The following is a 23,942-nucleotide window of genomic DNA, read 5'->3' as shown; positions in this document are numbered from 1 at the left end:
AAGCTCTAAGTAGAAATAAGGCCCAAGCCGGGCCGCCCACCCCACTCACCCTCCCGAGTTGCTGTGCTCCCGGGTGACCCAGCACACGGGGAGAAGGGGAAACAAAGCGCTGTGTGCTGAGATCACACTTTGGCATACCCTAGGGAGAGCCGAGTCTCTTGAAACATTTCAGACCCTGCAGTCTTCTCCCCAGGCCCCCAGGTCCCCACCTGGCACTCTGAGCCACTTTTTCTACTTCCATGATAAGAAGCCAGCACCTGCCCGCCACGGAAAGCGTCAGGGCCTCTGAACAGGTGAACGGTGCTTGCCAGTCCCCACACAGCTCCCCCAAAAGGGCCCTGGTGCCAAGCTAACGGGACAAGCAGACCTCTTGGCCAGCACTGCACCAGGTTCGGAAGCCTCCTTGGTCCCAAGCCCAGGGCGGCGGGTCGCCAGACAAAGATGGGGCAGGAAGGCCAGCAGCGTGGTTCCCAGGGCCTTTGTTCCATGATACAAGTGTAGCCAGAGGCACGGACCAAGGATCCCCTGTGCCTCGCCCTATAGGCGAGAGCTAATTATTATGTAATTAACGTTATCCTGAAATGCAGGGCCACAGTTTCCCCTTCAACCAGAGGAACCCAGCTTCTTGAGTGGAGGCATTAATAAGCTAAAGTCCAGGTTTTCAAACAGAAATTTCAGGAATTCCAAAGTCACTGGACTCTGCTGCCCACCTCCTGCTGGTCTTTGAAGATCAGCATTCAGAATTTGCATGACATCCATACCGAGGAAGGAATATAAGGTCATTAAAAGCCAAGAAACCCAACACTGGGAATGCACATCAGAAGCTCTGGGACAGAGAGGAGATCGTGTGAGCCGGAAGCCGAGTCACTGGGAGCATGCGCGCCACACTTCATTTTCTAGTTAACAGCAGACACACGTCACAGCACGATCTGAAACACTTCTCACAGCTGAGTGGACATGGGCCACTTCTGCCTCCTCTTGCTCCTGAGGACAGGATTCGTCGAATCCAGCCGAGGCCAGCACTTCATACTGGTGCCTATTCCCAGCGAACGGGGAAAACAGTCCTTCAGTTTAAGTAAAGCGAACACATCTGTCTAAGGCCCGAGGGGACAATGCTTTTTAAAAGAGGCTGAGGGAGCCTGGTGCTAAATTTGGAGACAATGCCAGGGCACCACAAACATGAAATAATTACACAGTCCACGCTCTGCTCACCAGGATGATGAGAGTTTGCAAGTGAATCTTAGTTTGGTCTTTAATTTTAAAGACTTCATACCCACATTATCCCAGTGGGTCCCAAGTCAGAGCCCCGTCATTACCGGGTTCCCAGTTTTTGTGGGGCTAGAGTGGGCTAAACCCGCTCGCTAAGGGGCCAACCTCCTGGCACACAGCCTTTCCTGGTCAGTAGCGTGCACACTGGATGAGAAGCTGAATTAGTTCTCTATTCAACCTTACAAAATACATCCCGAACATCCCTAACCTGAAATCCAAAAGGCGACCAAACCTGAACAGTCTTGAGAACCAACTGGAAGCTCACACAGTTTCATGTTTTGGAGCCTTTGGGATTTCAGAATTTGGGTCCTGGGTGCTCAACCAGCATAGTCTATGTGAATACTCCAAACTCAAAAAAAATGCAAACTCTGATACATTTCCGGTCCAGAGCATCTCAGATAAGGGGCCTTAACCCTGTGCCCCGCTGTCCCATCTCCAAACAGCACAGCCCCTTTCTCTCTGCTGGATAAAGGTGAGGTGACTCGGTTCCTAGCGCGTGTGGGACTCGGGCTCTGATTCCTTGTTTCTGTACACCAGGGGCTGAGCTCCTAGATGCCTCCCTCAGTCTTTGCTATGTGGTCCCTTCCATTTTCAAAGGCAGCAGCAGGGACTTCCTTCACCTGGAATCGCTCCCTCACCGACATCCGGAGGAGCCCAGTACCCTTTATGGGCTACCTGATTAGGCCAGGCTCACCCTGGAAAGCCTCAAAGGCAAATGCATCACTTAACTTAATCACAGGAACAAGCCACATCTCCTAGGATTCACTCTCCTGGGAGTGTACAAGGGTTATAGATTCTGGGGATTTAGAATGCCACTTACCAGAAAAGTACAACATAACATCTGTCTTTTCAATCCTCTAGTCTTGCTTTTAGAAGGAATGATTTTGAGCAGAAACTCCCAAAAGTGCTGCTATGATTGTGTTTTAGACATAAAACGGCCTCCACAGCCTGGTGCGCTTGGAAGGCCATCGCATCATGGGAGCACAGCCGCTGACTGGCTGTTGGGAGGTAATGCCTTGTCAGAAGACGCAGTCACGGGAGTGTGACCTGGAAGGGTTCACCTCCCTGCCAAGCTCTTTCCTGCTCACCATGATGTGAGCAGTTCTCCTGTGCCTGACCCCTTCCGCCATGCCTTTCTGCCTTGGAGTCAGCTAACCATGGACTGAACCCTCGGGAACACACGAGCCCAAATAAACCTCTCCTGTTTCAAATTGACAGGATTTAATGAAGTCTACTCTCACATAAACGTACTAAGAGTCAATACAAAAAGAGTATTTACCAGTTGGTATTTTTGAGCAGCACACAGGATATTATAAATTCATAGGGTACGGAAATCAGAGATGGTTCTTAACAAATATGTCATCTGAAAGACTCCAGGCTATAGGTACCTCAGGTGCACATTCTGGTGTTTTGTTTTGTTTTGTTTTTTTTTTTGGTCTTTTTCGTTTTTATCAGTACGAGGGATCGAACTCACGACTGACTCTTGCAAGGCAGGCGCTTAATGCCACTGAGTTAAACCCCCTATTCTGGTGGTTTAAAATTCATGTATTCTTTATTTTTTATTTGTGTATGAATGTGGATAGTAAATTGTATATACTACTTTCTAAATTTATTTTTACATGTGACTCTTTGGCAGATCTGTATGTGCTCATATCAAATTTTAATCATTTCTCGCCCATCACCCACCATTGCCCCACTGTCCCCTGAGTTTCAGGTTTTGGGGGATTCAGTTCATATAATGAACTTTGCTCATGTCCTTCTGCCTATCACACAGCCTTACACCCTATCCCCTTCCTCTTGTCCAATCATAAGTCTCCCTTCTTTCCTGTCATCCCTTTTAATTCCACGTATTATGGAGAATGTATGGCTTTTACCATTCTGAGTCTGACTTATGTTTCCCAATGCGAGAAATGGAAGTCACCAGATGCATCCATTTTCTTCAAATGACAAATTTTTCCACGTTTTCTTCATCCATTCATCTTAGTTACTTTTTCCTCACTGACACAAAATACCTGATATCTGCAATTTAAAGGAGAAAAGGTTTGACTCAAAGGTTAGAAAATTAAATCCATAGTCACTGACCCTAAGGCAGAAATAACAAGGCAAAGGGTCTGGTCGAGGAAAGTTGCTCAAATCATGGCGGACAGAAAGCAGAGAGAGAAAGAGGAGCTGGGGAAGGAGAGAAACCCTTCCAGGCTGCACCCTAGTGATCCCCCCCCCCATTTCCACCATTCCCCCATAGTAAGTCAGCCACATTGCCCCCATGACTCAGTCACCCTCCACAAACCCTACCTCTGAGCCCATGAGGCTCCTGGGGGGACATCTAGATCCAAACCACGACACAGATTCACCATTGATGGACCCTAGGCTCAGCCTCTGGATTGTGTTAGCATAAACACTGGTACAAGATATCCCTACACCAGGCCCACTTTGATACCTTTCAGATCTAGCTCTGTGGTACCATCTTCTTCCCGTTGAATGACTTTGTCATGTAATTTGAAGTTGGGTATTGTGATGCTGTTAGTCTTGTTTTTTGTTTTTGTTTTGTCTTGGTTTCCCCTTAGGATTATTTTGGCTATTCTGGGGCTTTTGTGTTCCCATACAAATTTTAGGATTTTATTTTTTTCAGCCCTGTGAAGGATGGTATTGCTATTCTGATGGGGGTTGTACTGAATCCATAGATTGTTTTGGGGAGCATTGCCAGCATTTTGTTTTGTTTTGTTTTGTCTTGTTTATTTGAGGCAGGGTATTGCACTGCACTCACTATGTACCATAGACTGTCCTTGAACCCGTGGTCATCCTCCTGGTTCAGCCTCCCGGGTGCTAGGATTATAAGCACCACCACACCCAGCCTTATTGTTTAATATTTTAGTAATACTGATTTTACCAGTTCCTGAACATGAGAGGTCTCTCCACTTTCAAGGGTCTGTTTCAACTTCTTTCTTCAGCATTCTAAAATTTTCTTTGCAGAAGTCTTTTTCCTCCTTGGTTAGATTGGTTAGATTTTTAACCTACAGTGAGTGGAACTGTTTTCCTGTTTTCTTCCTTAGCGGCTCCATTTTAGCATATGAGAAAGCTACGGATTTCTAGCATTGATTTTGCTGCCTGCTACGTTGCTGAGTTTATTCATTAGCTCCACAGGTCTTTTGGTGGAGTCCTTAGGATCTTCTGAGTATGGGATCATACCGACCGCAACAAACATGCTTTGACTTCTTTCCTTCTTATCTGTAGGAAACAGATATCAATCCTCTTGGAATTTATACCCAGAGCATTGTGGGTTTGCACCCAGCCTCTGCGGATTCCAGCTGCATAACCTAGGCAAACCATCGGGTCAATTGGTGCCCTTCTCCTTTATCTGTAAGTTAGAATCATAAGAGGAACTGCTCCATTGTGTGAGTGTGTGTGTGTGTGTGTGTGTGAGAGAGAGAGAGAGAGAGAGAGAGAGAGAGAGAGAGAGAGAGAGAGAGAGAGGTGGCTGGTGGCCTGGAACTTGCAGCAGTCATCCTGCCTCAGCCTCCCAAGTTCTAGGATTACAGACCTGCACTGCCACATCCCGCCATGGAGTTGCTTTTGAGGATGAAAATAATTTTGACAAACCCTTAGAAAATGGAATCTTTCCTCTGTGCTGGGCAGAGACTGCATCCATCCTTCGAAGGCATTGTTATTCTTATCCTCACAATGAGCCTGCCAGTATTACCATGGGCTCATGGGGGGAGGGGGGACAAAGTGGAAGCCTAAGAAGCGAGGTGACTTCTTCAAGGCTGTGAAGATACCGGGAGGCTGTACAGAACCAGGTGCAGCTTGAGAGACCTCATTGCTCACCGCGAGCTCTTCGATGGCGGAAGGTCTGCAGAGAGGGTTCGTTTCTATGATGAGCCAGAGCATTTTACCATGCCGAAGTTTCGCAAAGTCGGCATAGCCTTGGGAATCTCCGCAAGTCGCAGTGCCTCGACGTGAGAGTCACAGTGGGCCTGCCATCTGGTCTCTCCGGAGTGGCTTGGTAGAACACTGGCCTCGGAGCTTAACACTGTGGAGCTCAGACCCTCGGCTGCTCCCACAAAGCCCGAACCTCCCGCGTTGCGTTTCCCTGCCCACCCATCCCTTCTTTCCCCGCCGCCCTTCTTCCTGGCCAGACCAGCTCCTTCCTGTCTAGCTGTCCTGCCGCCTTCTCCCTTCTCTTCGCTTGCAGTATTCTACCCACCAGGCCCTTTTCGTTTTTCCCTATGAGTCCAGGCTTCGTCAGGGGCGGCGTCTAACCCCGGCGCATCATGCTGTGTGACTCCGCACGGTCTGGAAGGATGGGTTCTCTTTCGTGTATCTGTGGGTTCATCTACAGCCACCCCCGCAGCACGGGAGGTGGGGTGAGGTTACTTCCTGTATCGCCTCCTAATATAGAAATTGTGGAAGCTCGGAGCGGGTGCATTAAAATGGCACAATTATAGGTACTGAAGTCATCGCTGTATTTACAATGTGTGATACAGCGTAAATGCCGTGCCGAGAGTTACCACGCCCGGCAGAGTCAGCAGAGTCTGCCCACACAGTAGGGACATAATGTCTGTTTTCCGTGTGAGCGTTCGCAGTCCACCGCTGGTTGCATCTGATCTGCGGATCCCATGAGGCCCACGGCCCTTGTTTGTCGTCTGTTGGAGCCACAAGCACGCACAAGGGGTGCTCGGTGAATACTCGTGAAGGGAGTGAATGCATTGATTGGACCAACTGGTTTCCGTTTCCCTGAGAACAACACAGAGCCCAAGCATATCCCAGGGCAGTTCAGGACTTGGAGACAAAGGCGGGACTTGGAGACAAAGGCGGAGACAGAAACGCTCACCCGGAGCCGGGGGAGGCCCTGGGATCACAGAGGGTCTGATTCTATCCCAGGAGGGACTTCACAAAGACGCAGAGTCTGCAGGGTGGGTGAAGAAGGGGAGTCAAGGGGAGGCCTGAAAGGACGCAGCAAAGCTTGGGTCTTTCCAGGACGCGCTGCAGGGAGACTGCGACGTCTACGGGGCTGAAGGCGCTTGGTACCTGGAGCAAGGAGGGTCACCCACGCAGGGCCTGGACCGCGGGCCTTATTTGCCTTTCAAAGTGAAGCTCTTAACCAATTGGCTGCAGCGAAGCTCAGAGGCCCGCCCCCATCGCTGATTGGATGATAGACGGACATGCTCCCGCCCCCTTTCTACAGTTCCTGGAATCCTGTTGCTTGGCAACCGCTTGGCGTTGTACAGCTGCGCCAGCGACCTCGGGAAGCGAAAAGCACAGTTTGCTTGCCTGGCCTGACACTTGCATGTCTCACTCCCTTTTCACGCGCGACCGAAAGGGGTTCGTTCACCTGTCCCGCGGGACGCACCACAGATGAGCAGGAGCTCAATTTCCCTTTCGGAAGTCCTTGGATAGAAGGATCAAGAGGAAAAGGAAGTCACTGTGCTATATCAGACTTAGGAGCGGCTTATCCTGGGAGCTGTCTGGAGTTCCTGAAGACAAGCCCCTTTTGCTAGTTAACTGGGTGTGTGGGAGGGGACCCCAAGCCTGAGATGAGTGACTCACTGTAACCCCGAGGAATCTGAGAACCGGGCGGATAGACCTGGCTGCCGGACCATGCACAGGAGCGCCTACGCCTTGGTGCGCAGAGACTTCAGAGAGCTGAGAGAGAAGGGCCTTGAGGTGAGTCCTCGGGAGGAGTTACACTGGGTCACGGTTTTTAAGAAACATGGTCCATGTTTATTCTATACATCGTGATTTAATTAGGCCTAATTTGCCATGATCGTATCATTAAACAAATATATTTCATGTAACAATTACTATCACTTAGAAACAAAAATGAGTGAAAGTATTGAGTACATTGTGCTGAGTAACGGTTTGAGTCTGGATTATTGGGGTCTATCCAACAGTGAGTAGTAGGTGCAGGATTATGCTCATTAAGTATGATATAAATAAGAAGCTTTACCGGCCAGAAACCTAAAGCTCAGAAAGATTGGGCCCAGGATTCCACTGGAGAGCTTTTGAATCCAAACCCTTTACTCTTAATTTTTGTGTTCTGCTGTGGTGCCCTATGCATTTAATTTTAGCATGGAGGAAGGTAATGCCCTTTTCCCTGTTATGATCTAGATGTGCCCCTAGAGCCTCACATGGTCATGGAGGGTGGGCCTTTCAAAGCAGCTGAGTCTAAAGTTTTTGATTGGTTCATTGTCTAGCACTGGAATTGACTGGCGGAGGTGCAGGGTGCAGGCACACACTATACGGGAGGGAAGGCGGAGCTTTTCCCTTTGCCCTTTTCACTGTTGCTGCTGCAGTGAACTGTTGCTCCTCAACCTCGCTACCCTGCCTTGGAGCCCGCCTAGTATGGACGGAAATCTCCACAAACTGTAAGCTAGATTAATCCTTTCCTCCCTTAATTTTGGATGTTGAGTATTTTGTCCAGCAATGAGAGGAAAGTAAGCAAGACATGCCCCTAATGTCACCAGTGAAATTAGTGGTGTTTGTACGTTCTGATTTATAGAAGTGAAAAAATAGATGAGAGAGACAGAGAGAGAGAGGAAGAGAGAACAGAAAGAAAGCCCTCCACAGACAGAAAGTGCCCAGCATGACCAACCGTCTCACTGCCAGCCAAGGTGCAGTGATGTGGCTCTGTTTGCATCCCTGTAATGGAAGTGGGGAAATGGAAAGCTGGGAGAGACCCTACTGGAGATGTGAGGAACAATTATCAAGTCATCCAGCAAACACCCCAGAGGTGTAGGCCTATCATTGCATACGTTTCTGTGCATTCTGCGCTCCATACTTCTCTGGTGAAAGAAAATTCAATGAGGAGACATATAAAATACAGATAATGTAGATAAGAGAGAGAAGATACATAACAGGCAATCACTTAATTATTCTTCATAATGGAGTGTTTGGGCAGAAACATTTATTGAATTATTTCAATATAATTAATGAAATAATTCTTGTCTCTCCACTGGAACAGTACCTCAATAGGAAAATTTTATTTTTATATACACTTGTAATTTTAGGTTTGTTTCAGTAAGAGAATGTCTCTAACTGGACATGGTGGAGCACTTGTAGAATCATGGCATTCTGGGAGGCTGAGGCAGGAAGAGCATAGGTTTGAGCCAGGCTGGGCAACTTGGTGGCTTAACAAGAACTTGTCTCAAAATAAAAAAAAAAAGGGCTGAAGATATAGCTCAGTGAGAAGACCATGGGTTTAATCTCTAGTACTTCAGAAGAAAAGGGAAGGAAGAAAAGAAGGAAGGAAGGAAGGAAGGAAGGAAGGAAGGAAGGAAGGAAGGAAGTTATGACTGTGTCTAGATGTCCCCCCAAGCCCTCATGATGTCATAGGTAAGGTTTTTTCAGAGGTGGCTGGATCTAGGGTGTGCGATTGATTCCTGGTGCAGTGCTAGGATAGGGGTGCTAGGATAAGGGTGAGAGTGCTCCCTGCCCACCTGGATGCTATATAGGAGACACAAAGAGGCTTGCTGCTAGGTACTTGTAGTTTGTTGCTGGCTTGCTGTTGCTGTTTTCTGCCTGCTGTGCACTGTTTCTCCTCTGCAATGCCCCTTTGCCGTGCCACCCTGTCTCGGTTGCCAGTCAGCTACTATGAATTAAAACCTCTACAAACTGTGTAAAAAATAAACCTTTCCTCTTTAGCTTTGGGTGTTGAGTGTTTTGTCTCAGTAATAAGAAAAGTAAGACAGAAAGAAAAAGAAAACATTCCTACTTCATGCCTTTCATATAGCATCCAATTAGTCTTTAAAAGCTTTGAAGACACATGCGCCTTCTAATTGGCCACTGAGTCACAAAGGCTTTGTATAAGCCATAAGTCCCAGTCTTGATCCTTTTGTCCCACTTGTTCTACATTTATTATGGTTGATCCATTGTGTCCACTTGAGAAGTTTAGAAACTTAACAAAGTAACTCAGCAGTTCTGCATCCTAGGGTGTAGAGGACTTGCCCTAGGGAGGCTGTTTACCTTGTAGGATATTGTGATAGTTGATTCACTATGTAAATTTGAGAAATTTGGGAGTATAAGTGACTCAGCAGAGGGTCAGGGTCCTCACTTTGTAAACGTCCTGATGTGAGTGCTACACTCACCTCAGGGCAGGTAGCCTGCTTACAGTATAAGGCAGAAAAAGAGGCTTGCTCTCCCCATTTTTGTTTTTGATGCTTTTGCTGTCTTCTGCTGCCATGAATGGTGGTCCCTATTCCATGCCACCCAGCCTTGGAGCCAGACTGAAACCTCCACAAACTGTGAGCTAAATAAGCCTTTCCTTGTTGAACTTTGGGTGTTGGGTATTTTGTCTCAGCAAGGAGAGAAAAGTAACTAGCATAGCATTTTAAATTTATCATTGTGTATGGGTTCAGTCTTAACTTCTATGCAATAAGACATACAAACCTCTCTAGGTCAGCGAATACATACACACAAGGTAAAATATTTATGTTTTGGAATTCAGTGTAACCTGCTATCTGATTTTTCAAGACAAATAATCTTTTTGTCTAATTTTACTTTTCATTTAAAGGGTATTTCTGCCTTTCCTATGAGTGAAGATATGATGAAATGGAAGGCTGACATTGAAGGTCTACAGAATTCAATTTGGCAGGGTTTGTATATTCAAAACCAACCTATTTTTGAAGTAGTAGTATTATTAATAGCCTGTTTTCTTGACATGTATCATATGCATTGTCGATGTCCGCTCCCGGCCGGCAGGAAGGACACACGACAAAGTCTGGTAGTGGACAACCTTTTCTTTTTATTTTCCTTCTCCGTACAGCCTGCCCTGGGTTCTCCCAGCTGAAGCCTCCTCTGGTCCGCTCCCCGCGGCTCCTTTTGTGCTTCAGTCTGCCCCAAAGCCTCTACCGGTCCGCTCTCCGCGGCTCCTTTTGGGCTTTTACTTCTGGGCTTCTACCTGGCTTCTTCTTCCGCCCAGGGGTGGCACCGGTATATATACGGGTACAGTGTCCAATCATGTTAAAGTAAGCAAGGCAAGCTGATTGGCTAACATCATCAGTTGCCAGGCAGACTATATTGTTGAGCGGGTTGTTTACGCGGTAAGCAGGAAACTAACATATTCGATGGGAGGGGTAATCTACCTCAGGCTTTGCTCTTTACCACAGGCCGCACGTCCGCCGCGCAAGGCGAGCTATCACAGACGCGGCTCCCAACATCTCCCCCTATTTTATTTTTTATGAATGTGCGCATCGTAGCCCTTCCTGGACTGGGTGCAGAGGCTTATGCCCTATGTGTAGGTCCACCGTAGGTCCTTGGCTTAGACCCTGGTTGGCCATGCCATGGTCTGCCAAGGCCCTGAGGCCCTCGTCCTTTTTCTAGGGCCAGGCACAAACTGGACGGAACCTGGATGCACACAAGCTTGCACTCATTTCCTCTCCGTAAAGAAATCCCCTCGGAGAGAAATTTAGACCTGGGCAGCATCTAACAGTCCAGCGGCTTATGTGCAGGATGGGGTAGGGCCTGGCTTAGGTCGAGTCGTGCTGGGGAGGCACGCTCTTACCCGTCATTGACTCACCTACCCTGCTGTGTATTGTCACCTTATGGAGGAGAATGAGGGATGCCCGCCATATCTAGACTCGGTCGTGGGCCAATTGAGCAAGCCATGCATATGCCTGAGGATCTTCTTGTCCATTTCGGGCTACCGCTATTTCTATTCATCTTATTGGTTGGTCTGTGATGGATCTCCAGTAGGGCAGGTCTGATCTTCAGTCGAGGGCTTTGTTGCCCGTGTCAGTCTCTCCGGTATCCACAGTGGTTCTCATCCCGGTTCCTGTGGGAAAACACAAACCGCGCCTCGGTTCCAGCTGACTACCGGATCCGGGCCCATCCATTGTCCTGTCATAGATAACCGCGCCTTTGGAGGCAGGCCTTGGCTTACTCCCCCTTTTTGTTTTTTATTTTTTATTTTTATCTTTTTCGTTTTTTTTTTTTTTTTTTTTATTGGTACCAGGGATCGAACTGGCGATTGCTTGCTTGCAAGGCAGGTGCTTATGCCGCTGAGCTAAATCCCCAGCCCCATTTCCTCGACCGGCGTTTTTCTCAGCCTGCTCTGCAGAGAACTCTGTGTACCAGGCTCGCCAATCCAGGTAACTGCCCGAGGGCAGACACGCCTTTGCCAGCTGAATCCAGTCCGCGGGGGTGAGGGGCCCAGAAGACAGATTCTCCAGCATGGCAATGGTGTAAGGCGCAGTCGGCCCAAAGGTTGTAACTGCATTTTTAAGTTCTCTAATCTGCTTTATCTCAAAAGGCTCCCATACATTGCGTCCCTGGCCCATAGCTACTTGTACAGGAAATATCCCGTAGGGGCCACTATCTATCCCAGGTGGATGTACCTCATGAGACAAGCGTCCCCCCTGCCAAAGCCGCCTGTAAAAATACCGACCCGCCGGCGGCGGAGCATAAGACAGCGGCCGTGATTGGGCGGAAAATGGGGGCCCGTGTATCACTTCCTGTTCTGGCGAAAGGGGAGAGAGCTCCCAGGCGGCCGCCTCGTGGCGAGGAATCGCCTCCGGAAACGGCCCCCAAGGTGGGGCGGAAGGCTTCGCCTCCCTCTCGCGCCGGGGAGCGCTCAGGAGCTCTCTACTCCTCCGCAGACCAGGTTGAGCAGAGCGCAATTCGAGGGGCAACGCTGGAAAAGAACCCTGCGACTCCTTATTGAGCGATTTAGGCTCCTGACAGCTGGTCTCTTTGGCTTCCTTGCCATTCAACTTTCCCTCGTCCTCGGAGTCAGACGACTCCGAGGCTAGAGCCCCGTCCTCCTCCTTAGCATCCTTGTTCCCCTTGACGGACCCCTCTCGGGAGCTCCCTGACTGGGCCTGCTCAGATACCCTGCGTACTTTTGTAAGCTCTTGAGAGCTTTCTCCACAACCACCCTCGCTCTTAGTGTTGCTACCTAACATGTTTCCCATCTTTTAATATGTTACTCACCGCGTGAGGCCCAAGGAATCCGCCACTTACGCGTGAGCCTGAGGGGAGTCTAAAAGCCCTGTAGGTGCGCGCCACCCAGAGCCCAGGCTTATCCCCAACTCACCTGTCTCGCAGCTCTGTACTGGAGCGTTGTCCACTTCCACGTCTCGGGGGTGATCAGTCCCCGGGCGGGCCTCCAAATGTCAATGTCCGCTCCCGGCCGGCAGGAAGGACACACGACAAAGTCTGGTAGTGGACAACCTTTTCTTTTTATTTTCCTTCTCCGTACAGCCTGCCCTGGGTTCTCCCAGCTGAAGCCTCCTCTGGTCCGCTCCCCGCGGCTCCTTTTGTGCTTCAGTCTGCCCCAAAGCCTCTACCGGTCCGCTCTCCGCGGCTCCTTTTGGGCTTTTACTTCTGGGCTTCTACCTGGCTTCTTCTTCCGCCCAGGGGTGGCACCGGTATATATACGGGTACAGTGTCCAATCATGTTAAAGTAAGCAAGGCAAGCTGATTGGCTAACATCATCAGTTGCCAGGCAGACTATATTGTTGAGCGGGTTGTTTACGCGGTAAGCAGGAAACTAACATATTCGATGGGAGGGGTAATCTACCTCAGGCTTTGCTCTTTACCACAGGCCGCACGTCCGCCGCGCAAGGCGAGCTATCACAGACGCGGCTCCCAACAATGCATTATATACTTTTCTAGAATGCTTTCTCTACATAAGGTTGCATGATTTCAAGTCTCAGAATTCTAAAAGGATTCCCGTTACATTTCACTATATGACTTCTTGCCATTTGTCAGCATAGATTGAAATTTTTGGCCAGTGTTTTCCTTCGTACCAAATGTTAATTTTTAAAATGTGTTTTGTTTTGTTTTTGGTTTTTTGCTGTTTGCAGTGTTAGGGATCAAAACCCCAGGGCAAGGGTTATTAGGATGCTGTTACATTTTTAAGAAGCAAACAAAATAAAGTGTATTAACCAAGAATGTCTTCCAATAATCTTCCTTGAGATCAGAGGATGCCAGCTGGCTTCCTTTTGGCTTAACACTTCCACAGTCATTTTTCACTGTTCTTTCTACAATCTCCCCCGAAATTTCCGTAAATCAAATTCTCAAGAAGTCTAGGCGCCTGTAAGTTACAAGGACTGTGTGTACTGGTCACAGCTGCCTGAAACGTGGGTGGGCCATTGGCTGCAGGGCAGATCGCGGAGAGGGAAGGAAAGGTTCTCTCGAAGTGGCCAGGAGCAGCTTTTGGGGGAAGCGGTGCCAAAGTGGAGCTCTGAAGAACGTGGAAGTGTGGCCAGCTGAGGAGGAGGTGGAGGAAATCAGGGGTGCAAACTGCATAGCAAAAGCTGCTGGCAAGGAAGGAGCCACCTTCCTGGAAGGGGAGCTCTGGCTTTGGAGGGGACCCAGGGAGGAGACGGGTGCAGAGGAGAGGTACCAGGGAACTGTGCAGGGTGACAGTGCAGTGAGACTCTTTGTTTCTCTCTCACAGGTTTAGCTTTCGATGTTGAGATAAATTTTACACCAGACTACAACCTCGTCCCACCAGCTGTGAGATTTGTGACAATTCCTTTTCATCCAAATGGTAAGGACAGGTGGGATTTTTGCCCCAGGGTCTCTGTCTCTGTATTTCCTATTCCAGTGATGGCGAAACTTTTTAGAGATCGAGCACCAAACTGCAACACAAACCCTCCTTACTTATTGCAAAGTGCCAGCATCGCAGTTCACCCTGAGTGCTGAGGTTTTACTTTAGAAAAAACTCTTCTACATTAAGGTCCTTTGTCGCAAAAGAAAAACACAACAGCATGCATGTCGCAGGTTCGCCACCACTGCCTTATTCCTTATTAGTGTTTAAAAATCATGTTTCTTTATCCACTTTATTGTGATTACAAAGGTAAGAAAGCTCATAGGGGAAAATGTGAAAAGTCAGAAAAAATTAACAATCACCTTGAATTCTAATGTCTTCAAGAGATACTATTTGAACATTTTGCCAGATACATTTTCCTTTCCTGTGTATATAGATTTTTCTAAATAGTCGAAGTATTACAAAGTTTTGCATCTACTAACTTGTTTGTAATTACATGAATCTCCTACATTGTTGAATTGCTTCACAGAATACTTAAAATGGTTTAATAATACATTTAATCATTCTTGTGTGACTCAGTGTCTTTAGTTGGATCTACCTTTTTATACCAAAAAAAAAATGATATGCTGGACAAATTAGCGTTTAGAAAAAAATAAGTTAGACTGCTAAGATATACATAAAGTGAATTCCTGAAGCACCAGAAATCAAAAAATGTGAAATGACAGAAAGAAGACAATCTAGTAGAATTATTTATAGCATGGTAATTTTTGAAACCTTTGTAACCAAGGACACTATAAACAGAGGTAAAAGACCCTGACTTTTGCAAATATAAGAAAAATATGTATAATGGATACAACAGACTAGACCATATAAAGGTTCTTGTAAACCAGTAGGAAAAATTTAAATAGAGAGATGGGCCAACAATGGACAGAAGAAACAACAAAATATAGAAAGCGTTGTAAATTTAAAAAAATTGTCACTCATTGCTTATGTTTGCAAAATGCTAAAAGAGCAGGGAGACATTATTCCTGACATAATAACCTTTTGGGAAAAGTTTGGCAGCTATTCAAATATAAAATGCACCCACCCACGAATCTCTGTTTATAAAGTAGTCTTTAGACATACTAGCACAAACATACATTAGACTCAGAGATGGTAATTCCCAGTAGCAACCTGGGAAATATGGAAATAGAAATTCATCTGTCTCTTGGTGCTGGAGAGGAAGTTGTTCTGGGATCAGCCACTGGACACCAAAATCCAAAGATGACCAGGTCTCCTAAATAAAATGGCCCAGCATTTCTGTATAACCCTTGCGCATCCTCACATGCATTTTGAATCCTCTCCAGATCCCACATGATGCCTAATACAGCACAGACACTCTCTGCATGATTGACACACCATTGCTCACAGCAGGAAAACCATGTGTGTTCACAACGGATGGATTTTTTTCTGAATATTTTCAACTCACAGTTAGTGGAATCCACAGATGGAAACCCCGTGGATATGGAAGACCTGCTGTCCCCTCAGTATCCATTCACATAGCAAGTCTCAAGCGACATATCCTACCTAGTGCATATCACCACTAAGGAAAACAAGGGAAATCTTCAAAGCTGGACCTTTGGGTTTTTCTGTCTCCTTAGTCTTCCGTGCTGGGCCTTGTAGATGCTCAGATATATTCTGGGTAAATGTTTGTGTCTGGAAATAAGTAGATGATTTGCTGTTCAGTGAGAAACAAGTGACAGGATGTGAAGTGCACGCGGGCAAGCGGGTATGTGGGCATGTGGGCACACGGGCATGTGGGCCTCCATGCAGGCTGCTGGGGAGAGCTGCGGTGCGCGGTCAGTAGACAGAGAACATTTGTGTTTTACTTGATTTTCCCTTAGGTACTTTTCCCCCAGGTACCTGTGTAATTAAAGCCTGTTGAAACACATAACACAAAATCGTGCATTGCCATTTTTGTTTAAAATACTTAGGCATCTCGGGATTAAGCTTCCCAGGGGATGCTCTCTGCCTGCAGCCCCTGACCCTGCATTTCCACAGAACAGGAGGAGTCTGGGGGAGCTGTGACTCCTCTTCCCAGGAAAAGGGACTCATCCACCTGGGGACCAGGTGGGGACTGAGCACAGCGGCCAGAACTTTCTCTGTTCTCTCCAGCCCTCCCACGTTTGGGAAGGCTGAAGTCTTTGTTCATGCAAGCAGGGAAACTGAGGCAGGCCTTCAGCTTGGTGAGCTTAGATCAGGAAGGCTTTGGGGAGGCCCAACCCTGGCCACTGACCACGTGCGTCCCCCCTGCAGTCTTCTGCACAGTGAAGGGAGGTTTCAACATCTGTCTTTCAGTGCGTTGGTCTGTATCACCCTGATTCATCAATGCCAGAGGCAGGAAGGCCAATTATTAGCTCCTGGGCTCTGAAAGGTGGCCATGGAAAGTTTGAGTCAGCGTATGTAGGAAGCCAGATTGCCTGTCAGTCGTATTCTCTTCCACACCAGAAAGTATTTGTAAAGTTCTCCTTTGAGAGGCTCCCAATATTGCACATATAAACTTTGAAAACATTTTTGGACTCTTTTATACAAATCTTGCTACTATTTTAATGAGCACTTCTTTGAATATTTATGAAGTAAACATTTTTAATGATTGACTGTACTTGTTTTGTGATTCCCTGACATGATTGACAAAACTACATTGTTCTGGATAGTACAGTTTTCCACTGGTTTTAAATTTTGCTTATTCTGAGTTTTTTACATCTAGAATTTAAAGTTTTGCGTGTTCAGTATTAATCCTGTCTTCATAGGTTCCACCATTCTTTTAAGCTTAAAGAGCTTTTCCAAAAACAACATCAAGTAGTTTGAATTTTCTTCTAGTTATTCTACAGTTTTATTTTCAGATTTAACTCTCTCCTCTATTTTAAGATAATGAATTAATTAACTAGCTGTGTTAAGCTATAAGCCAAGCTTCTGTACCTCCTTCTCAGAAATATAATAGACCAGGCCTGGAAGGAGGTTCTGTCTCATCTTCAAATGTGGGTTCCATTTCTGGGTCCGAAGTGTTTATTTTGTTCCAATTTCCAGTCAGTGGGAAGGAGCACAGATAGATAGAGAGGCAAAAATGCAAAACATCTCCAGATTTAGAAATCACACTCTTTCTTCTGCTCCATGCTGAAAACTCAGTCATATGACCACGTCTCACCAGAAGGCAGGCTGGGATACCAGTTTGGACTCCTACAGAATCAGCTAGAACAGTGGGTTTGGGAGGGGGCAATCAGAGCAGCACAGTGCTTCTCATGTTAGAGAAAAGAAATAGAGAAAGGAAAAACAGGTGGAGACAAATTTTGTTGGTGTGTCATGTTGATGTTTCTAAGTTTTCAATAGTAATTTTATGATATATGTCTGTATTATTCTATATTTGTTTATATTATACATGTTTGTATTATTCTGTGTCCGTTAATATGGTAAAAGTCCATATTATTCTGTATCCGTTAATATGGTACATGTCCATATTATTCTGTGTACATTAATATGGTACATGTCCATATTATTCTGTGTCCATTAATATGGTACATGTCCATAATATTCTGGGTCTGTTAATATGATACATGTCCGTATTACTCTGTGTACATTTAATATGGTCATGTCCGTATTATTCTGTGTCTGTTAATATGGTACATGTCTATAATATTCTGGGTCCGTTAATATGATACATGTCTGTATTATTCTGTGTACATTAATATGGTCATGTCCGTATTATTCTGTGTCCGTTTATATGGTACATGTCCATAATATTCTGGGTCCGTTAATATTATACATGTCCGTATTATTCTGTGTCCTTTAATATGGTTCATGTCCGTATCATTCTGTGTCCGTTAATATGGTACATGTCCGTATCATTCTGTGTCCTTTAATATGGTACATGTCCGTATCATTCTGTGTCCATTAATATGGTACATGTCCGTAATATTCTATGTCCGTTAATATGGTACATGTCCGTATCATTCTGTGTCCATTAATATGGTACATTTCCGTAATATTCTATGTCCGTTAATATGGTACATGTCCGTATTATTCTGTGTCCATTAATATGATACATGTCCGTATGTTTCTGTGTCCGTTAATATGGTACAAGTCCGTAATATTCTGTGTCCGTTAATATGGTACATGTCCGTAATATTCTGTGTCCATTAATATGGTACATGTCCGTAATATTCTGTGTCCGTTAATATGGTACATGTCCGTATTATTCTGTGCCCGTTAATATGATACATGCCTGTATTGTTTCATCGCAGTAGACCCAGACACTGGTGAGCCCTGTATTGATTTTCTGAACAACTCTGATGAGTGGGACCCGACGTACACGCTGAGCAGCATCCTACTGGCCCTGCAGGTAAGAGCCGAAGGGCTGCAGTGCTTTCCTTACGGCTGTTTATCACCCAGCTGCTCCACACACGAGGGTTAGAACGTCCGCATATTTGATGTTGTCAGGGCCTGAGCAGGCATCGGTCAGTCAGCGTTTCTCTAGCAAGACTAAAACTAGGACCTAAATTATAAAGACTTAATTCAAACTGAAACCGATACTGAAGGTCCTTCGTGGTCAAATACTACACGTGTTTTTGAAGACAGTAACTGCTCGGTGTGGAAATGCAGTCCTGGTTCCCCTCGGCTGCTGACTTCCCCTCCTGATCCGCATGTGTCTTTCACAACTATCTTCGTCCTTCCTCAGGTGAACTGGTGACCGCACCTCTGCGTGTCCAGCTGTCCCCTGGGTCCCTGTCAGTGCTCCTTGTTCCTTTCGGTTTTGTTTGGTTTGGGGTTTTGTGAGACCGGGTCCTGTTATGTGTTCCAGGCTGGCCTTGAACTCACTAGGTAACCCAGGATGGTGTCAAACTGGTGGGGATCCTCCTGCCTCAGGTTCCCGAGTGCTGGGATTATAGGTATGCAGCACCACACCAGAGTGCTACTGCCCTCACAAGTGCAGTGTTCCTGTCAGCCAGGACTCATCTCTTCGCACTGGAGAGATCATCTGTTTTCAAAATACCACCTTTACCCAGGGCCATGCTCCACAGAAGCACCCTTCAGTCTCGTGTTAGTCTCTGTTCTTGGTTCCTCTTTTTTTTTTTTTTTAAATCAGTACTGGGGATTGAATTCACGACCACCTGCTTGCAAGGCAAGTGCTTATGCCGCTGAGCTAAATCCCCAGCCCCTTATTCTTTGTTCTTTAAGAGCCCTCTTTTCTAAACAGAGGTGAAAATTGATTATTTCAGTGGCATTTGTTTGGCTACTTAGATTAAGCTTTCTAACAGTCTATCCAGGGACCTACTGACTCTTGATAATGCCTGGAGATGCATTATTAAATTTTGATGGTCTTGAATATTGCCAGAATAAAGTATTTTAACTTGCATGAATTTTTACAACTTAGAATTACAATACAAATTCCACTTTTCCTGTATCTTATTTTTGAAAGTAAGTGAAATAGTAGTTAATCTTATGACCAGTCATCTTAGGATACTGAATAGAATGGAATCTTTTAAATAGGTTCAGAGTCCAATTCCCCCTTCACTCATTCATCCTGCTAAGAAGTGTGGAGCCGCTATCTATATTCCAGGACAGCTCTGAGCAATTCTCTGGAGAAGTGAGTTTGATATTTGGGCATCTGGAATGGGTCTTTTGCACCCTTTCAAGCTGGGAAATGCTCCTACCTATTCCTCCTGAACTAGAATCTGCCCTAAAACAGTAACACTGAATGTCCCAAAAACAATGAGAGAATGACCTGGTGACTATTTTGAATTATAGAATAATATAATAAAAGCAAAATGCAGTAGTTTTTACAGTAGATTGTTTGACTTCAGTTTCTTCCGCTTGACTTTTTTGTTTGTTTGTTTGTTTTTTGTTTTTTTGGTAGTGGAAGTCAAACTCAGGACCTTGTGCTTGCCAGGCAGGCACTCTTCTGTGTTGTTGGACACATTTCTGCTCAGTGCCTCCCTCCTTTAGCAACAAGATGAGGGCATTATTAACAGTCGTCTGTGTGTCGAGTGAGAATGACATTAATCAGTGCACATGAAGTCCTTAATCAACGCCCACTGCAAGGAAAGAACTCACAGGAGTTCTGATTGGCTTCGGTTGTTTTTGCCATTGACACAGTATTCATAGCGACCAAGAAGCATCATCAGGCATCACGGAAAGCCAGGAGGTGACATGCACAGTTTGTGTTTTTCTGCATACTTTGGGGGTGTGAATGAGACAAGCATGCCGACTCCCAGATGGTTTTCACAGTAACGGAAAAGAAAATCCCTGGCAGCCCTTAAAGAAAACCCCATCCCTGCCATGATTAGCTCTTCCCTATGGTCTTGCCCTGGATTTCTGTTTCAAATTGGTTGCTGGTTCCCTCGTGAGCTGCAGGATCGAGTCCAAGTTCTGTCGCAGGCCCACAGTCAGCATCTCCCATCTGGGCTCGAGAGGCTCCAGTTCCTGCCTCGCAGTCCGGCTCTGTCTCCACGCAGCGCGTGCTTTAACCCAGCGCAGACTCCTGAGTATGAATCCACTCCCTTAACCACCGTCTCCTGCCAGGCACCGCCCGAGGAAACAGATCCAGTTCATCTCTGAGCCCCCAGAACCTACCCAAGTGGCATCAGCAGGTGCTAGATTAAAGAAACGATGGATTTTTACTTTATTGCAGTTTTAGTGCATATATCTGTACCTATCCATCCATCTACCATCATCCTTCTATCTATCGATATGTGCAAACTATGTGAAATAGGTGGGCATCTGAGGGAGAAGTGGACTGAGCGTTACTTAACTGTCCAGACTTGGCTTTGAGTTTGAGTTTGGGTTTACAGCTCTAGAGGATATATATATATATATATATATATATATATATATATATATAGAGAGAGAGAGAGAGAGAGAGAGAGAGAATTTAATATATCTATGTCTACTATGGTCATATATTATCTTAATATATATTTTATATATACTCAGTGGAATTTGTATATAATATATATACCTTAACATTTTATCTCCAATCATTTCCACTTGGCTGCCATCACTGTCTCAATGGTTACTTAGTAATTCTCTGGGGCTCACATCTGCCCCATAGAATGTTCTGTACTAACAGACACGGCCATTGTCCACTGTCATACTGTCCATGTAGTAGCCGCTAGTCAATCTCACGTGGTCACTGAGCCTGGACATGGGCTAGGATTACCAAGGGGCTGAGCTGTCCACTTTGTTTAAGCAGTTGACATCGCCCCCTGTGGCTGGTGTCCTGTGGGATGGACCCCGCAGGTAGAGAGCACAATTCCCCACTGCTGCCTTTTGAACAATCAGTAAGACACATTTCTGGCTGTCATATTGTTTCTCAAGCAGATGGTACTTGAGAAACTGTTTAAAATATTTTAACCATCTCCACCAAAATGTGTCAGTAATCTCTTTGGAAACCTGTATTTCACCTAGAAAGCAAATGTAAACATCAACACCAGTCTGCAGAAGGAATCCCAACTGTATGGGCCATAATTAATTAGAAATCACAAAATGTATCTTCTGGTGTAGTTGTTAACTGAAGCTTCAGATCGTTCCCTTTGTCTTCTGGATTTTTGGTATTTCATACTACCAGATGGCTGACTTAACAGTTGGACCTTTTCATTTTTATAATTTTAATGGGGCATCTAACTTAAGCATTTAATACAGACCTGTGTACCAGTTCATAAGTTCTCAAATCCACAGACAGTGCATACACCATCCAACTTGGTCTTAGGCGCACGGCTCATGAGAAGATGGTTACATGCTCCTCACTGGATGTCTCTCCAGCCGGCTGCCTCTCCAGCCAGGAACACACTCGCTCTTGAAGCTAAGTTTCATCCGCTCCTCACCCGCTTGTAAAGGCTTAGTGCAAACCTGCACTGAACCTTAATTTAAACAATTACAATATTTGGGGAAATATGGTCCAAATGTGTTTTCCAAACAGGAAAACATGTAACAGCAGAAAACACTGGTTGCTTTTGAAACATCAGATGTCGGATGATTGCTTTCATTAGCTACGTAACTTCCGTAGCCTTTATGCCACAATTTTCCCTGCACCTACTCTGAGGTATCACAGTAGGAATACATACAGGAGTAGTTTTAATGATATTACATAGTTTTATGTTATAACCTCTAATGTTCAAAATACTGGGGTAAAATAATTTTGAGGTGCCAGATACAAGTAATACCTCAGCTCACAAACACTTCTGTTTGCAAACAATTCGGTTCACAAACAGAAGCATTTGGCAAAATTTTGCTTCTGTTCACAAACATGACCACGGCCATCTGCCTCAGAATCTCGGGGCAAATTAAGCTCATGACCCATGGAACCCCTCCCTGTAAATCACCGTCTCGCAGAATTATTTTTGCTCATCAGCAGTCCCTGCTTGGTCCAGGATCACAGATCCTGCGAGAGGTGATTCGTTTCCATACTTCCTCATTCGTTAGAAAGACAATGGCTCTTGCCTTGTCAGGTTCATCTGTGCACACGAGGTACAGCGGTCATTTCACCCCCTCCTCCATGTCCCACCTTCCCCCCAGTTTCACATTTTGGGGGTGCAGTATTGTAATACAGTTTGCTCACATTTATCACTTAGTTGCCCCTTTCCCCCCTCCCTCCCTCATCTCCTGCCTCTTGTCATCTTTTTAGATGCCACATATAGGGGAAACATTAAAGAGTCCCCCAAACCCTGTCCTCTGTGTTCATCTGAATACTGATCCAGGTGCCACTGTGAAAGACCAGCAGATGGAATTCTGGTCCCTGATCAGCCGACCTTGAGGCAGGAAGGTCGTCTGCACCGTGCAGGTGGCCTGCAGTGATCAGGAGCCACGGCGTGGGAGGAGAGGGGAGTGGTGGAAGGAGATGCCAGAGCAGCCAGCAGAGGAGGCTCTGAAGTCCTTTGGGTGTGGGTGAAAGCCTGGAGGTGGGCCTCAGGTCAGGAGGACCCTAGCGACAAGCCAGAGAAGAGACCAGGTCCTCAGCCTTGCAGCCACAAGCAGCTGAACCCGAGCAGCCGCCCAGTACTGTGTCTTCCCCACGACTCCTGATGAGAACAGGATTTCAGCCTTGTTAAAGCTGGAAAAGAAACTCGTCCCACTGTCAGAGGTCTGCTGCCTGCCCAGCTGTGAGACGACATGTTGTTAAGCTGCTGAGTGTGGCCATCGGTTACCACAGCAACAGAAAACCATTGCACACGTGGAGCCTCCAGCGGCCTCAGTCCGTCTTTGTTTATCCAGGATCTGAGGCGCTGTCCAGTAAAAACGCTTTATTTCTTAACCTGTATAGTGGGGATGTCTCTCTGTTCCCTAACATTTAGTTGTTTTTACATATAATCCAGTTTAAATTGCTGTGATAGGGAGGAATGATAAGGGAAAAACTTTTCACTTGTTTTGATCCAAGTATTTCATTAGGACTACATGGTATAAAACCAAGACGGATCAAGCATGTCCTGAGAGGAGAGCGTGTGTCATCTCTCGTCTCTCTAGGTCCACACATTGTAGACATTTAATAAATGCTCATCAAGAGTTGCTTTGTCTTTTTACTACAAGACAACGCTTTCTTTAAACACTTGTCTGTTGGCTGTGTTTTCTTTTAGGCAATGCTTTCTAATCCAGTGATGGAAAATCCAGTGAATTTGGAAGCAGCCCAAATGCTGAATGAAGACCCATATGTGTACCAAATAGTGCTTCAAAGACTCTTCCAGAGATCATTACCGCGTAAGAAGTGCCTGCTTGTTATTTGGGAGTTATCATGGATACATTAAGCATGTTTACTAAACAAACGATCTAGCAAATAAACGTTCTCTAAGGGAGTATCTTAAGACTTTCAGTATGCATTTTCAATGTTGAAATGGTACGAAGACCTCTCTACTGTAACTTTTTGTCAACAAATCACTGTGGGATCCTCTTTTGCAAGGCCATCAAAAGATCTTACGCTCAGAATCTTCACATGGCTTATCCATGAGAGGACAGTGCCCAGGGAAACCCATCTACCCATCACAGCACAGTGCCCATGAGACATGGGACAGATAATCACGTCTGTCGTGGTTATTTCCTGACTCTCTCTGCGGTACCCTCAATATCTGATACGGCCATGGCCCATTTTCCTTTTGATTAACAAAGCAGTCAGCGTTTTCTTCTAGAACATTCCGTCCCAGCATATTTCTTCTGATATCGTCCT

General features: G+C 45.9%; 1 protein-coding gene and 1 long non-coding RNA gene across 9 annotated transcripts in view; one reads left to right on the top strand and one right to left on the bottom strand.

Moving 5' to 3' along the window:
- Positions 1–5,390: 5,390 nt before the first annotated feature.
- The window catches only part of Ube2u (ubiquitin conjugating enzyme E2 U), a 53,660-nt gene continuing 35,108 nt past the window's right edge, over positions 5,391–23,942 (top strand). For 2 of the 8 annotated variants that reach the window (XM_063259338.1, XM_063259324.1), the window contains exons 1-5: positions 5,392–6,930; positions 9,776–9,857; positions 13,664–13,756; positions 18,034–18,131; positions 23,359–23,479. In XM_063259338.1, coding sequence (XP_063115408.1) covers positions 6,865–6,930; positions 9,776–9,857; positions 13,664–13,756; positions 18,034–18,131; positions 23,359–23,479 — 460 coding nt within the window. In that variant the 5' untranslated portion in view covers positions 5,392–6,864. Of the gene's footprint in view, positions 6,931–9,775; positions 9,858–13,663; positions 13,757–18,033; positions 18,132–23,358; positions 23,480–23,942 lie in introns of all 8 variants that reach the window. The other 6 variants (XM_063259317.1, XM_063259334.1, XM_023561285.2 and 3 more) reach the window with 6 other exon arrangements.
- On the bottom strand, positions 9,984–12,905 carry LOC134478318 (uncharacterized). The gene is made up of 2 exons (XR_010050886.1): positions 12,296–12,905; positions 9,984–11,035 (listed from the first exon to the last, which is right to left on the bottom strand). It is a non-coding gene; the product is annotated as an uncharacterized LOC134478318 (long non-coding RNA).

Source organism: Cavia porcellus, unplaced genomic scaffold (genome assembly GCF_034190915.1).
Source record: "Cavia porcellus strain 051 isolate PalLab524CR breed Dunkin Hartley unplaced genomic scaffold, mCavPor4.1 scaffold_1, whole genome shotgun sequence".
Taxonomy (NCBI): Eukaryota; Metazoa; Chordata; class Mammalia; order Rodentia; family Caviidae; genus Cavia; species Cavia porcellus.
This window is presented reverse-complemented; position numbering and strand designations above follow the sequence as displayed.